Genomic DNA, 14,124 nt, shown 5'->3' with positions numbered 1-14,124 from the left:
GGTCTGCATCTGCCTGGCAGCTTCCTAGGGGGCTGTGGCTGGAGCGAGTCACGTGACACGACTCCCTCCTCTGAGACCCCGCCCCGGTAAGCTGTAGGTGGGGTTTAGAGCCCCAAACATGGCTTCAGGGCCCCTTCCTCCCATTCCATCCCTTTGCGCGACACCCAATATCCCTTCAGCCTCCGTTCCCCCCTCCAGCATGAAGAGTGGGCTGTCTAGGTGGAGATCAATTATCGCCCCTTTATTTACTTAGAGAAATTACAGACCCATTCCCACCTCCCTTCCCCCAGGTAGAGCGGCATAGAGGCTCTGATTGCTGAGGGTGCTGGTATCAAAGGCAGTGGCCAAGCTGGAAAGAAGCCACAAAAGGGGCAGGTCGGTGAAGGCTTGATCCAGTCAGTGAATAATGGGGACGAATCTCTTCTCATGTGTTAGCTTCAGGCCTCTAAACTTGGCCTGTTTTGGAGTATTTTGTGTGTGGTCCCTAGGAGACGTGTTTGAGGAGCCCTTGCAATCTTCAGACAGACCATGTCTGAGCCTCTTCCTGGGGCAGCTGTGTTGGAGTCTCTCCTTAGCGGGACTGTGATGGGTTCTCGCAGAGAGATGCGTTTTCCCACACCAACTGTACTGGCCCCTTTCTAACTGGCTCTGCTCAGAATGACTGTGTCTGTTCCTCTCAGAGGGACTGCGTCCATTTCTTTCAGAGGGACTACAGTGAGTTCTCTCTGAGGAACTGCAACCAATCCTCTCAGAGAGCCTTTGCTGTCTTCTCTCAATAGGGCTGTGTCCTCTCACCTCCAAGACACGGAAATGGGTTTTCCCACACGAGCTGTACTGGCCCCTTTCAAATTGGTTCTGTTGGCTCTGCTGAGAATGACTGTGTCTTTTCCTCTCAGAGGGACTGCGTCCATTTTTTTCAGAGGGACTACAGTGAGTTCTCTCTGAGGAATTGCGACCACTCCTCTCAGAGGACCTGTGCTGTCTTCCCTCAGTAGGGCTGTGTCCTCTCACCTCCAATACACAGAGAGGGGTTTTCCCACACCAACTGTACTGGCCCCTTTCAACATGGTTCTCTTGGCTCTTCTCAGAATGACTGTGTCTGTTCCTCTCAGAGGGACTGTGTCCATGTCTTTCAGAGGGACTACAGTGAGTTCTATCTGAGGAACTGTGACCACTCCTCTCAGAGGGCCTGTGCTGTCTTCTCTCAGAAGGGCTGTATCCTCTCACCTCTAAGGGACTGTGATGTGTTTTCTGAAAGAGACTGCGACATCTCCTCTCACAAGGACTGCGACATCTCCTCTCACAGGGACTCTGATGGCTTCTTTCAGAGGAACTGTGATGTCTCCTCCGAGGATGACTTCGATGGCGCCTCTCAGAGGGACTGCGATGGCTCTTTTCCGAGGAATTATATGGGGTTCTCTCCCTTATGATGCTATGGTGGTTTTGCTTCGTGGGTGTGAGTTTCTCTGTTAGGTGACTGTGTGAGGTTCTCTTAAGGGAACCGTGTAGATTTCTCCCTCTGGCCTGAACTCTGGTTCCTATTTTGGAGCTCTTGGACTCCTGGCTAGAGATTTCACATCTGGTAGAGCTTTTGTTACCTTTGCTGCTGTTGTCGTTTTGAACAATGACCACAGCCTGTCCAACTGAAGTGGTTTTGAAAATAGCACTTCTTTGGGAAACTATGGGCTTGGGTTGTTGCGTATGTCTATGTTGGAAGGAGCTACCTCTTTTTGGTTGATGAGCTGATGTGAATTGCTGTATTTCTTCCCATAACATCTTCTCCTGCTTAGTGGTTATGTCTGTTCGCTTTAGCTTACCAACTGACATCCTATCTCTTTTGATATCTCTTGATGAGGAATAATCTCTGGCTTTTCGTTTTGGATGGTGCTTTTTGCTTGAACACAAATGGTCTGGCCTTGACGTGTCCTCAGGCTTCTGTCCAGCAAAAGCCATAGTTCTGCATGCTCTCTGGAATGCTTGCTTTAGACCTTGAAAAAGCCGTTGAATGAATTTGGGTTTGGAGGATTTCTTAGGTTGTCTTTTTGAAGAGGCAGTAGTTGTCTGAGATGCTCCATTCCTCTTCCTTCTTAACTGGTCTGGTAAATCCCGAGAAGAACTCCGTATTGTGGTTCTACCATTTCTGCAGAACTTTGTGTTTTGTGTTCTGCCTCCCGTAGTGATACTTTTCTTTGGGTATTTTGAACTACGGGTCTTTTTGGTTCTCCTTTTAGCCCATGTTTCATCCTGATCGGTTTCAGAGTCACTCTCTGGTAGAGAGTGAACTGGAGTAAACTCATAGTGCCCTGGCCCTCCAATTATCGTCTTTCCTGCTAGGGCAGGGCTTCTAGACTGTCTTTGCCTGATGTGGACTTGTACAGGAGCAGGAGACTGGGAAGATACAGACCGGAAATCCATTGTAGAAGTAGGACTCTTGGAAGCTCGAGTATAGGCTTTAGCTTTCCTTAGTGGTAGTGATATAGAACTCCTTGGTGTGATGGATCTGTCTCTTCTGTGGTACTTTGGGACTTGGGATCTTTTCCTAGTTTGCAACCTAAAGCCAAAACTCACCTTAATCTCTCCATGGTTTTCGGGAGTACTTACAAGGTGGAGCTGTGGGTAGATAAGAAGGTAAGACCCCAAAGTGCCCTGTAATTGATGACGGCAATTAAGTCCTGCACATAGGCCACACTGTAGGCAGAAAGGGTATTTTAAAACCACACCTGAAGTTAGAGGTGGAGGTACATTGGGGGGTATCTGACTCCTTAACAGTTTTGCTGCTATTTTTAGCCGCAGATCTTGTAGCAACTGGAACTGTTCTGACAAGTCAGTCTTGGCCTGGGGAAGATAACTTGGCTTGAGACAGTGTTGGGGCTCAAAAATCCTTGTCTGTGAACTCTGTGAGGTCTTACTCTCTTCCATTGGAACAGAATCTTTCCTAGTAAAAAGTATATTGAAGGAAGACTCTAAATTTACTGGGACAGGAGGCTGGCCCTCTGTACATGAAACAGGCATGTGCTGAATGACTTCCTGGGATATATCACTAAGCTTCGAACTTTTCTTTATTTTCGCACTAGCCCCAGAGTGTTGCTGTATTATGGAGGACATGGAGCTACGTGTCCACATCCTTAAGGCTCTTCTTTGTTTGTGACCATGATAGGAAGTGTGTCTCTGAATGTAGTTTTCGGGCACTGAAGTCTGAGAAATACTACTTCGACTCTTCTCTAGTAGGCTCTTGGAAAGTTCCATCAGTTCCGCAGGAACCCCAAATAAATTCTGAATAGATTGACAGATATCTGCAGTGGCTCTTTCCGGTAAAGATGTTTGAGAACAAAGGTTCCTTTCCATGGTGGTTCCCAAGACATTCCCTAACACTAGCATCTTGGAGAGGTATTTTCTGGGTAATCGCTGTCTCCAGGAGTGATTCTCCCAGACATTCTGTTGTCTGCTCAAGACAGACCCGTTCAGGCCTCTTTGAGTTCCTGATCCTGACTGGAAGGTCCTAGATGGTGATCTCCAGCTTTGCAGTGGATGTTGGGATAGGCGCTGGAGTGAATTCTCTAGCTTCTCCTCCTGCTTCTTATCAGTCCTCTTAGATACGACACCCACTCCTGGGATCTCAAAATGTGGCATTTCTACAATGTGACCTATCTCATCAGAGGGTTGATTGTGAAGGGACAAGGGAAAGGTTGAAGTTCGTATCATAGTAGGGTCTATAAAGAATTCTTCAGACTGCAAAATATCTGTCCCAAAGTTATTTATATCCAAGGCCCTTGACACTTCTGGCATCTCCAGATCACAAAGGCTTCCTAATTCAGATGCTTCGACAGAGCTTGAGATGAGCGAGTTTGAAGAGTTCTGTAGAAATCTAGAGAAATAATTCCCTATTTGTAACTCCTCTCTTGACATAAAATCCTCAGATTCCCTATTCTGATATATCTGTACTAGATTCAAATCCTCACATTCCATGATTTGAGGAGGCCCTATTTTTACCCCCATTCCTTTCACAGCCTGAAGCCCTTGTTCATGAGTGAACACTGTCGATTCCTCCAAAGAAAATGCTGGCTGTGAGAGTGATTCTGACGATTTCTCTTCGATATTTGGCCTCACAGTTAGTTCTACCATTTCTTGAAGATGTGGCCTTGGGAAGAAATCCAAACAATCCATTACTTCCGTAGCTGATCCTAAGGAGACTCCTATTGGTTCTACAATCTGAGGAATTGGTGGTGGTGCTAATTCCTCAGATTTTACAATTTGAAGTGGTGGCCGTGGGATTAAAAGAGTCTTTACAATTTGAAAGCCTGTCAACTTCATTCTATCCAAAATCTGGTGTGTTGGCTCTGTGGTTAATTCCTTTGATTTTATACTTTGCAACCATAGCCCTGAGGTAAACTCAGAAGGTCTCACATCTTGTACTTTTGGAGTCAGTTCAACATAGTCTACCATTTGAGAGGTTCCCCCGGGTGTTAATGGTACAGACTTTACAGCATGAAGTGGTGGCCCAGGAGACACTTTCACATATTCAACAACTTTTGGGGGGCTTCTTGAGGTTATTCCTATTGGTTGAGCAGCTTGAAGCTGTGTCTTTGTACATCCTGTGACTTGATGGAGCAGCTTTGGACTAATCCTCATAAGCTCTGTAATTTGACCCTGTAGTCCTGGAGCTATCTGTGAATATTTCATACTTTGATTCTGTGACTGTGTCAGCCCCATTGGTCCATCCCCTTGCTGCCGTGTGTCAGATGTGAGCTCTACAGGTTTTGCATGTCCAGTAGCTTGACGTGTCTGCCTTGGGGACAAATCTAAAGATTCCTCCCTTTGAAGCCACTGCTTAGAGGTTGAACCCACAGATTCAGGAACTGGATATCTTAGCCTTGGTGTCATCTCTGAAGATTCTGGGACATGATGTAATGACTCTGTAGTCAGTGCTTCTGATCCTTCCCTTTGCAGTCTTTTCTCGGAGATCGCCTCCGCAAATTCTAGTGCTTGAGGATAGGGCCGTGGAGCGCTCTCTGTATATCCAGTGGTTTTACTTATTGGCTTTGGGGTCATGCCAAGGAATTCCTTCTCTGTTGGCCTTGCTTTGGGAGTCAACCCTATAGTTTCTGTAGTGTGATGCTTGGGCTCTAGTGTCATCTCTTCAGATCCTGTAACTTCCTGCACTGGCCTTGTATAGGATTCCCCCGAGTCCTTAACTTGAGGCCATGACTGAGAGAGCAACTCGAGAGTTTCTGGGATTTTCTTTAAGGTTAATCCTAAGGTTTCAGAGCCTTGATTCCTTAGCACAGGAGTCAGATCAACAGATTCTGGGGCTTGAAGATCTAGCCTTAGAGGCACTCCTGAAGATTCCGTGGTTTTACTTGTTGACTTTGGGGCCAACCCCACAGATTTTTCTACAGTTTCATTGCCTTGATAGGCCAACCTTTCTGTGGTATGATAAATTGGTACTGAAATCACATTTACAGATTTGGAGACTTGATGCTTTGGTGTTGGGATCACCAAATTCACAGATTTAGGGACTTGAGGCTTTGGTGTTGGGATCATCTCTGCACCTTCTACAAATTGATGCCCCGGCCTAGGGATTATCTCCGAGGAATCTGTGATTTGATAGCTCCTCCTTGGAGTTAGTACCTCAGATTTTGTTCTTGGAAGCAGTGACCCCGGTAGTAAGTCTACAGATTTCATATCTTGTTGCAGAGATGCTGAAGACAATGCCACATGTTTTATACTTTGCAACTTTGCTTCTGGAGTAAACTCCAAAGGTTTCTCACCTTGTCGCTGTGATTCTGGAGACAAACTTGAAAATTTAACACTACGCACCATGGGTCCTGGCATGAACTTCTTAGTTGGCTCTGGTGCCAACACTGTTGGTTTCATACTTTGCCATCCTGAAGTCAACTCTTGGCAATTCATACCTTGATGTGGGGACCCTGGTGTCAACCCCACCGATTTCACATCTTGAAAACATAGTTCCGGTGCAAAGACCTCAGAATTAACACTTGGTGACCTTAGGCATGAGGGAAACCCTGAAGAATTAGCACTCGGAGGCTGTAGCTGTAGCTTTGACTTCAAAGATGTCACATCTTGAGAACATGGCTCTGATTCAAACACCATAGATTTCTGCCTGAGGCAAGAAATCAAATCCTTAGAATTTACATCTTGAGGTTGTGGCCCTGGATTCAACGCCAGAGATTTCACATCTTGAAAACACACCTTTGGTGCAAACACCACAGATCTCTCACTGTGCTGCCTGAGGTGTGAGGGCAACTCCCCAGAATTCATACCTTGAGCATGTGGCCCTGGATTTAACGCCACAGGTTTCACTTTTGTAAAACATGGCTCTACTGCAAACATCTCACATTTCAAGTCCTGCAGCTCAGAGCCTGAAGCCAGTTTCACAGAATTTCCACCACAAGACACTGGCTCTTTGTTGGTCTTCACAGACTTTACATCTTCAAGCAGTGGCTTTGGTAAAAATAACACAGATTTCATACCATTCAGCGAAGAGCCTAAAGTGAACACTGAGTACACAACTTGTTGCTGGGACCCACAGTGATTCTCCAAAAACTGGATTTCTGGAAACTTTGTCCCTGGAATTAACTCAGAAGATTTTACACCTTGCAAATGTGGTCCAGGGCTGAACAGAATAGATTTTGTACCTTGATATTGTGACGTAGGATCCAAGTCAGAGGGTTTCATGCCTTGCATCTCTGGGTCTGGATTAAACTTTATAGCATTTATGCATTGAAGTTCTGACCCCAAATTCAAATCAGAAGAATTCACACCTTGCAGCTCTGGGCCACAGTTTAATTCTTGTGATGTTATACCTTGAAACTTTGTCCCTGGACTCAATTCGCGTTTCACATTTTGTAAATGTTGCACAGGGTCGAACATAAGAGATTTTATACCTAGAACTTCTGACCCCAGATTCAAATCCAAAGATCCCATACCTTGACATTTAACCCCTGAAGTCAACTCAAAAGACTGTATACCTTGCAAAGGTGGCCCAAGTTCATACCCCATAGAATTAGCACATTGTACTTTCGGCTCTGGATCCAACTTCAAAGAATTTACACACTTCGTCTGTGGCCCGGGGTTGCATTCCATAGGTGCTACAGCAAGAAACTTTGACCCTGGAAACAATTCGGATTTCAAATCTTGCAAATGTGGATCAGGGTTGAACACCATAGTTGTCTCCCTAGGGGTCTCTGACCTCAACTCAGAATACTTTGTACCTTGAAGTTTGGAAACTGAAGTTAATTCAGAAGGGTTTATACCTTGCAAGGGTGGCTCAGATTTGCATTTAACAGAATTTACACACTGAAGTTTTGGTTTTGAAATAAATGCAGAAGAATTCACATCCTGCAAAGGTGGCCCAGGGCAGAACACCTGGGGTTTTATACCTCGAGGCTCTGATCCAGAATTCAACTCAGATTTTACACCATTCAATGGTGGTCCGGTACTGAATGCCCTAACATTTCTACACTGAAGCTGTGGGGCTAGATTAAATTCAGAGGATTTCCTACCTTGTAATTTAGGATGATGCTTCGTTTCCAGAACTGGCTCATATGGAAGCTTCCTGTCTGTGCACAACTCAGGTTTTATCTCTTGTAACTGTGGCCCTGGATTGAACTTGAAGGATGGCATACCTTGAAGCTTTGATCCCTGGCATAACTCAGAGGATTTAACATCTTGCCACTGTTGCTCAGGATTGGATTCCTCAGATTTCACATCTTGGAGCTTTGTCTCTTTGCACAATTCTGAAGATTTTATATGTTGCCAATGTGGTCCAGGGTTGTACAGCACAAATTTCACACTTTGAAGCTCTGGCCATGGTTTCAACGTACAAGACTTCTCTTCTTGCCGCTGCTTCCCAGCATTGAACTCGGAAGATCTCACATTGCCAATCTTTGATTCCAAGGCTAACTCAGAGGGTTTTGCGACCTGGAACTCTAGGTCCTGGTTGACCTCTGTGGTTTTCATTTGAAGCTTTACAGACTCAGGAGATTTTGCACCTTGCAACGTTGCCCCAGGGCTGAATTTCAGAGATTTCATGCCTTGAATGTGTGATCCTGGTGTCAACATAGGCAGTTTCCTATTTTGTAACCGTGGGACTGACTCAAACCCCAAAGATTTCACATCTTGGGTCTTTGCACCTAGAGTCAATTCAAGAGGTTTCAGGTCTTGCCACGTGGGTCTGATAAGGAACTCCACAGATTCTCCACTTTGAAGCTTTGTTTTTGGTGTTAACTCCGAAGATGGCACACCTTGTAACTGCAGAACCGGTTTTAAGTCAACAGATTTCAAATCTTGGAGCCTGCCCTCTAGCATCAAATCGGATTTCTCACCTGGTCTCTGTGGTCCGGGATTGAACTCCACAGATTTCACCTCTTGAAGCCTCCTCCCCTGAATTAAATCAGATTTCCCACCTTGTAGCTTTGGACCGTGGTTGAACTCAGAGGGTTTCACTTGTTGAAGTTTTGACCCTGGGATCACTTCAGAAGATCTCACACCTCGCAAGTGCGATCTAGAACCGAATCCTGCCGATTTTTTATCCTGAAGTTTTATACCCATGATCAATTCAGAACATTGCACGTCTTGTAACTGTGGGCCTGCTTTCATACCTGAAAACTTCCTCTCCAGGGTTAGATCAGAAGATTTCTCCCCTTGTAACTTTGGATTAGCTTTCAGTTCTGCAGATTTCACACCTCCAAGCTTTTCCCTTGGGATCACTTGTGAAGATTTCCCATCCTTCAAGTGTGGTCCACACTTGAAATTCATAGATTTTACATCTCGAAGCTTTATAGCCATGATCAACACAGAAGATGTCACATCTTCCAACTGGGGACCCGACTTGAAGTCCATGGACTTCACTTTTTGAAGCTTTGTCCCCTGTATCAATTCAGAAGATTTCACACCTCTCAGCTGTGGCCCAGGTTTGACATTCACAGATTCCACATCTTGAAACTTTGTTTTTGAAATTAATTTAGAACATTTCTCTCCTTGAAACTGTGGGTCAGGGTTGAACACCACCTGCACATTTTGAAGCTTTGATCCAAGAGGCAGGTCAGAAGATTTCACAACTTGCACCTGGGGACTGGGACAGCTTTCTTTATGTTTTACATGTTGAAGCTTTGTCTTTGAGGTCCTTTTGGAAGAATTCACATGTTGTGACAATGGCCCAAGGTTGAAATCTGTACATTTGGTACCTTGAATCTTTGTTCCTGTGATCAGTGTAGAAAATGTTATACCATTCAACTGTGAACTTGGATTTAACTCAGTAAATGTCTTATCTTGGGACTTTATCTCAGGTGACAACTTAGAAGGTTTTAGATCATGCCACTGTGACCCAGAGTTGAAATTCTCAGATTTCATATCTTGAGGCTTTGTCTGAAGAGTCAATTCAGAAGACTTTGTGCTTGTCAAGTGTAGTGGGGAGTTCAATTCTCTACTTGTATTGCTTTGTAATTGTGACCCTTGGCTTAATAGCCCAGATTTCACACCAGGAAGCTGTGGACCTTCCATAAGCACCAGAGACTTCACACCCTGAAGCTGTGCTCCTGGGGATGACTGTAAGGGTTTCACTGCTTGAAGCTTTGGTTTTGCAGGCAGTTTAGTAGATTTCCTATCATGCATGCAAAGCCTAGATTCCAGTGGTATAAATTTTATATCCCAGAGCTTTGACCTTGAAGTCAGCTCACATGATTTCACACTTCTAACCTGTCGACAAGGTTTCAAATCACAGTCTTGAAGCTCATGTTCCTGGAGTGATGCCGAAGATTGTGTATCTTGGAGCTTTGGCCTTGGAGTTAATGTAGATGACTTTCTATCTCTGAACTGTATCAAAGGTTTCAACCCTAGAGACTTAACACCTTGAGACTGTAACCCTATAGACTTCACACCTTGGAAATCAGGTCCTGGTATCCACTGGATACACCTCACTTTTTCCAGCTGTGGCTCTTTTTTGAATTCAGTAGTTTTGACATCTTGAAGCTGTGGCTCTGAGGTTGATGCCAAAACCTTCCCTTTTTGCAGCTGTGTTCCTGCGCGCACCCCAGAGGTTTTCATGTTCTGCAACCGTGGCACAAGGTTGAACTCTGTATATATCACACCTTGAGATTTGGACCCGAGAGTCAATTCAGATGACTTCACATCTCGTAACTGTGTCGAAGATTTCAACCCTACAAATTGAACACCTGGAGACTGTGACCTGAGATTGAACTCTACAGATTTCACAGCTTGGAACTTAGGTCCTGGGATCCACTGAATGCATCTCGTACTTTCAAGCAGTGGCTCTTGTTTCAACTCAACGGTTTTTACACAAAGCTGTGGCTCTGAAGCTAACTCTGAGCCTTCAGTCTGGTGCAGTGGTGCCCCTGGGGTCAACTTAGGAGACTTTGTGCTTTGCAGCTGTGGTTCAAGTGGTTCAGGCTTGAATTCTCTAGGTTTTAAACCTTGAATATTTGATTCTGGAGTCAAACCTGATCTCATACTTTCCAACTGTGACTCAAAATTGAGGTCTACGAATTTTTTACCTTTAAATTTTAGCTCTGGAGTTAACTCCAAAGACAGCCCATCGTCTGACTTAGCCCCTCTCTGCAACTGCTCTGAATTCACACATTGATGCTCTGGAGAGATTACAGATAGCGTGCCATCCTGTTCTGGCCCAGACGTTAAATTCATGAGTGCCGTCTCTGGAAACTGTTGCCTTGGGGCTAAATCCACAGTTGTTACTCCTTCAAACTTTGATCTTCTGGTCGCTTTCACAGATTTTACTTCCTGCTTGTTTAGCCTCGGGGTCAACTTTACAGATTTTGCACAGTGCGGCTCTGAATCTGGAGTTTCCTCTACAGATTGTAAACTTTGATGCTTTAAACACGGGGTACTGTCGACCACTTTACTATCTTGGGTTTGTGGCTCTAAAGTCAGTTCCTTGGGTTTCATACCTTGCAGTTCAGACCCTTGGAGCAATGGCCCTGGTGCAAAAGGCACAGCTTTCTCACCTTCCATCTTGGGCTCAAATTTCAATTCCACAGTTTGGGCATCTTGCAGTTGGGTTCTTTGGACCAACTCCACAGCTTTGGAGTCTTGAATTCTTGCATGCAGAATCCTGTCAGAAGTTGTACCTTGAAGCTTGGTATCGTGGGTGCTTTTCACAGGTTTGGCATATTCTATCCGTGGCACTGTGGTTATCTCCATAGATTTCTCACCTTCCAGCTGTGGCCTGGGGGTTAGCAAAGTAGATTCCGTACCCTTTAGACCCTTTCCTGTAGTTAAGACCACGGGTTTCACATCTTTCAGCTCCGAGGTCAACTCCTCAGATTTGACACCTTGAAGTTTTGAGTCTGGGGTCAGCTCCATTGGTTTCATACCCGCCACACCTGGCCCTGGAGGTAAATGTGAAAATCGGACACTTTGCAAATGTGGCCCTGGGATCAATTTCACGCCCTGAAGCTGTGCCCCCTTAGTCAATTCCTCTGATACTATACATTGTAGTATTGGCTCTTGTACCAGCTTCTCAGATTCTACCATTCCAGTAGTAGCTGGCTGTTGGATTAAGTTCACATATTCCACATCTTGTAATTGTGGCTCTGGATGCAGCAGCATAGACTTTACTCCCTGGAACTGTGCCTCTGGGGTCAACGCCGGAACATGTTCTTTTGGTCCTGTGATAAGTTGTTTAGGTCCCACCACTACTGGGGATGACTCAGGGGTTAACTTGACAGATTTCAAATTTTGCATTAGTGGCTCTGATTTCTCATATTGCATTCGTGGTCCTAAAGTCAACTCCAGGGATCCTCTTACTGAATATGGTGGTACTGGCATCGTCTCCTGGATATTTTCCACTTGAGACAATGCCAACCCAAAAGGTTCTGTGTTTTTGTATTCTGACTTTAGGGGTATCTCTGAAGGCTCAGTAACTTGAAGGTGTGGCTTTAGAGTCATTTCTGTAGATTCTGTAACTTGACCTGTTGGTTTTGGTGTTAATGCCACTTGGAGCAAAGCCCCAGAAAAGAGCCGTGCAGTTTCTGTATCTTGATGGCCTGGCCCCAGAGTCATCTCTGAAATATTCTGAAAACATGGCCTGGGCATCATCCCAGTAGTTCCTGTGACTTGCTCTGGGATTAATTTCACAGATTCCTCCTCTTCTGGCCAGGTCTCAGAAGCTAACTTTACGGATGCCGTGTCTGGACGCCGTGGTCTCGAAGTTGGACCCAAAGACGCCGTTGCTTGTAAATGTGGTTCCAAGCTTAGTTTCCTCGATTCAACATGTACGTGTGTTTCAGGAATCAACCTTTTCGATACTTCCAGTGGTACACTTAAATCCACAACTTTATTGCCATGCATTAACGGACCTAGAGTAAACTCCTCAGGTTTTGTACTTTGGGGCTGCGGTTCTGGGGTCAGTGGCCCAGATTTCACACCTTGATATTGAGGTTCTGGGGCCAACTTCTTATAGTTCATAAATTCTGAATACGGTCCTAGATCCAGATGAACAAACTTCATACTTTGGGACTCTGGGTTCAACACTTCTGGATTCATTCCTTGCATCTCTGATCCTGGTACTAACTCTGGAGATTCTTTTATTATGTGTTGAGGCGTTCGAGTCTCCAAGGCCTTTACGCCTTGGAGCATTGTCTCAAGAGCACCTTGGAATGGCACTGATTTTGCCTGCATAGATTCTGAAGTCTGGTTCAATGGCCCTGGAGTACTTAAAGATGATTGTGTCAACTCCAGAGATTCTTTCCTGTGGTGACAAGGGTTGGAAGTCAACTCTACTTCTGATCCTTGATATCCTGGCTCTGGGATCATTCCTGAAGATTCCAAAGCTTGATGCCATGGGGTTAATCCTTCAGGTTCTGTGGCTTGATGATTTGACTTGAGGTTCAGCTCTGCAGATTTTACTGCTTGAATGTGTGCCCTTGAGATCGGCTCCTCATATTTCATACTTTCCACCTGTGTTTCAGGAACCACATTTCTACATTCTACCATTTGAGGAAATTTCACACCTTTAAGCAATAGTACTGGGGCTGTCTCCTTAGATCTTTCATCTTGTAACCATGGCTTTGGGGCAAACTCCATGGATTTCTTCTCTCCCTGGGTTGGTCTTAGGATCAGCTCCACAGCTTTTGTATCTGAAAACTTCGGCGGTAGGGCCAAATGAACATATTCCAGACCTTGCAACTGTGGATTGTGGGTCATATCTAGGGATTTCCTATTTTGCAACTGTGGTGCCTGGGCTAACTCAGCAGATTTTCGACTTTGTTGTTGTGTTCCTAGGGTAAAATGAATAGATTTCACACCTTGAAGCTGAGACCCTGGTGCTAACTGTACAGAATTCCCACTTTTCAGCTGTGAAATAGGAGCCAACTCATTAGATGTTACAATCTGCAGTTGAAGTTCTGGGGCCAATTCTCTAGAGCTCACAGTTGGGATCAGCTGTCCATATTTCACCATCTGTGGGACCGAACCTGGAGTCATGTCTACAGATGTTACATTGTGCAGTGCTGGGGGTAACGTCATAGAATCCACAGTCGTAAGTTGTGGCATTGGCTTCTCCCCCAAATATTCTGCACCTGGAAGTAGAGACATGGTGGTCATTACTGCAGATTTTGTGACTTGATGCAGTGGCTTTTGGCTCATTTCCTTAGATGCTGTTCTTTGACCCAGTGATCTTGGGACTGTCCCTAAATGTTCCATTATTTGATGATGGGACAGTTTTGAATCAGTCAGATTTCTGGTTATGGGGTCAGAAGCCGACCCCATAGTTTCCATCATTTGATGGCTTTGCCTTGGACTCATCTCGGAAGATGCTAAGATCTGATGCCATGGGGTCAAACTTGGAGATTCCATGACTTGATGAGGTAGCCCTGGGGTTGATGCTGTAGTCTTTGTGCCTTGAACATGTGGTTGTGGAGTCAACTCCACAGAGTCTCGCACTTGAATCCATGACCCAGGAGTCAACTCCAGAGGTTTCTTGACTTGAGATACTGGCCTCGAGGTCAAATCCTGAGTTTCTGCAACTTGGGATTGTGGTCTTATGATCATTCCCATGGATGACCCCAGTGCTACTGGACTTACCTTTAAAGAACGTATGGATTGATGTGATGACATTGGAATCGTCCC

General features: G+C 45.2%; 2 protein-coding genes across 7 annotated transcripts in view; one reads left to right on the top strand and one right to left on the bottom strand.

Annotated features, from left to right (window-relative positions):
* The window catches only part of LOC131807247 (intraflagellar transport protein 172 homolog), a 67,715-nt gene that overhangs the window by 16,402 nt on the left and 37,189 nt on the right, over positions 1-14,124 (top strand). The gene's annotated exons all lie outside the window — the stretch shown is intronic.
* Positions 59-8,380, bottom strand: LOC131807246 (uncharacterized protein C2orf16-like). The gene has a single exon (XM_059132384.1). It carries the CDS (start codon positions 8,326-8,328, stop codon positions 397-399), a length of 7,932 nt encoding a protein of 2,643 aa, XP_058988367.1. The 5' UTR covers positions 8,329-8,380; the 3' UTR covers positions 59-396.

Source organism: Mustela lutreola, chromosome 9 (assembly GCF_030435805.1).
Source record: "Mustela lutreola isolate mMusLut2 chromosome 9, mMusLut2.pri, whole genome shotgun sequence".
Classification (NCBI taxonomy): Eukaryota; Metazoa; Chordata; class Mammalia; order Carnivora; family Mustelidae; genus Mustela; species Mustela lutreola.
Note: the sequence above shows the minus strand (reverse complement) of the source record. Positions and strands in the feature narration are given on the sequence as shown.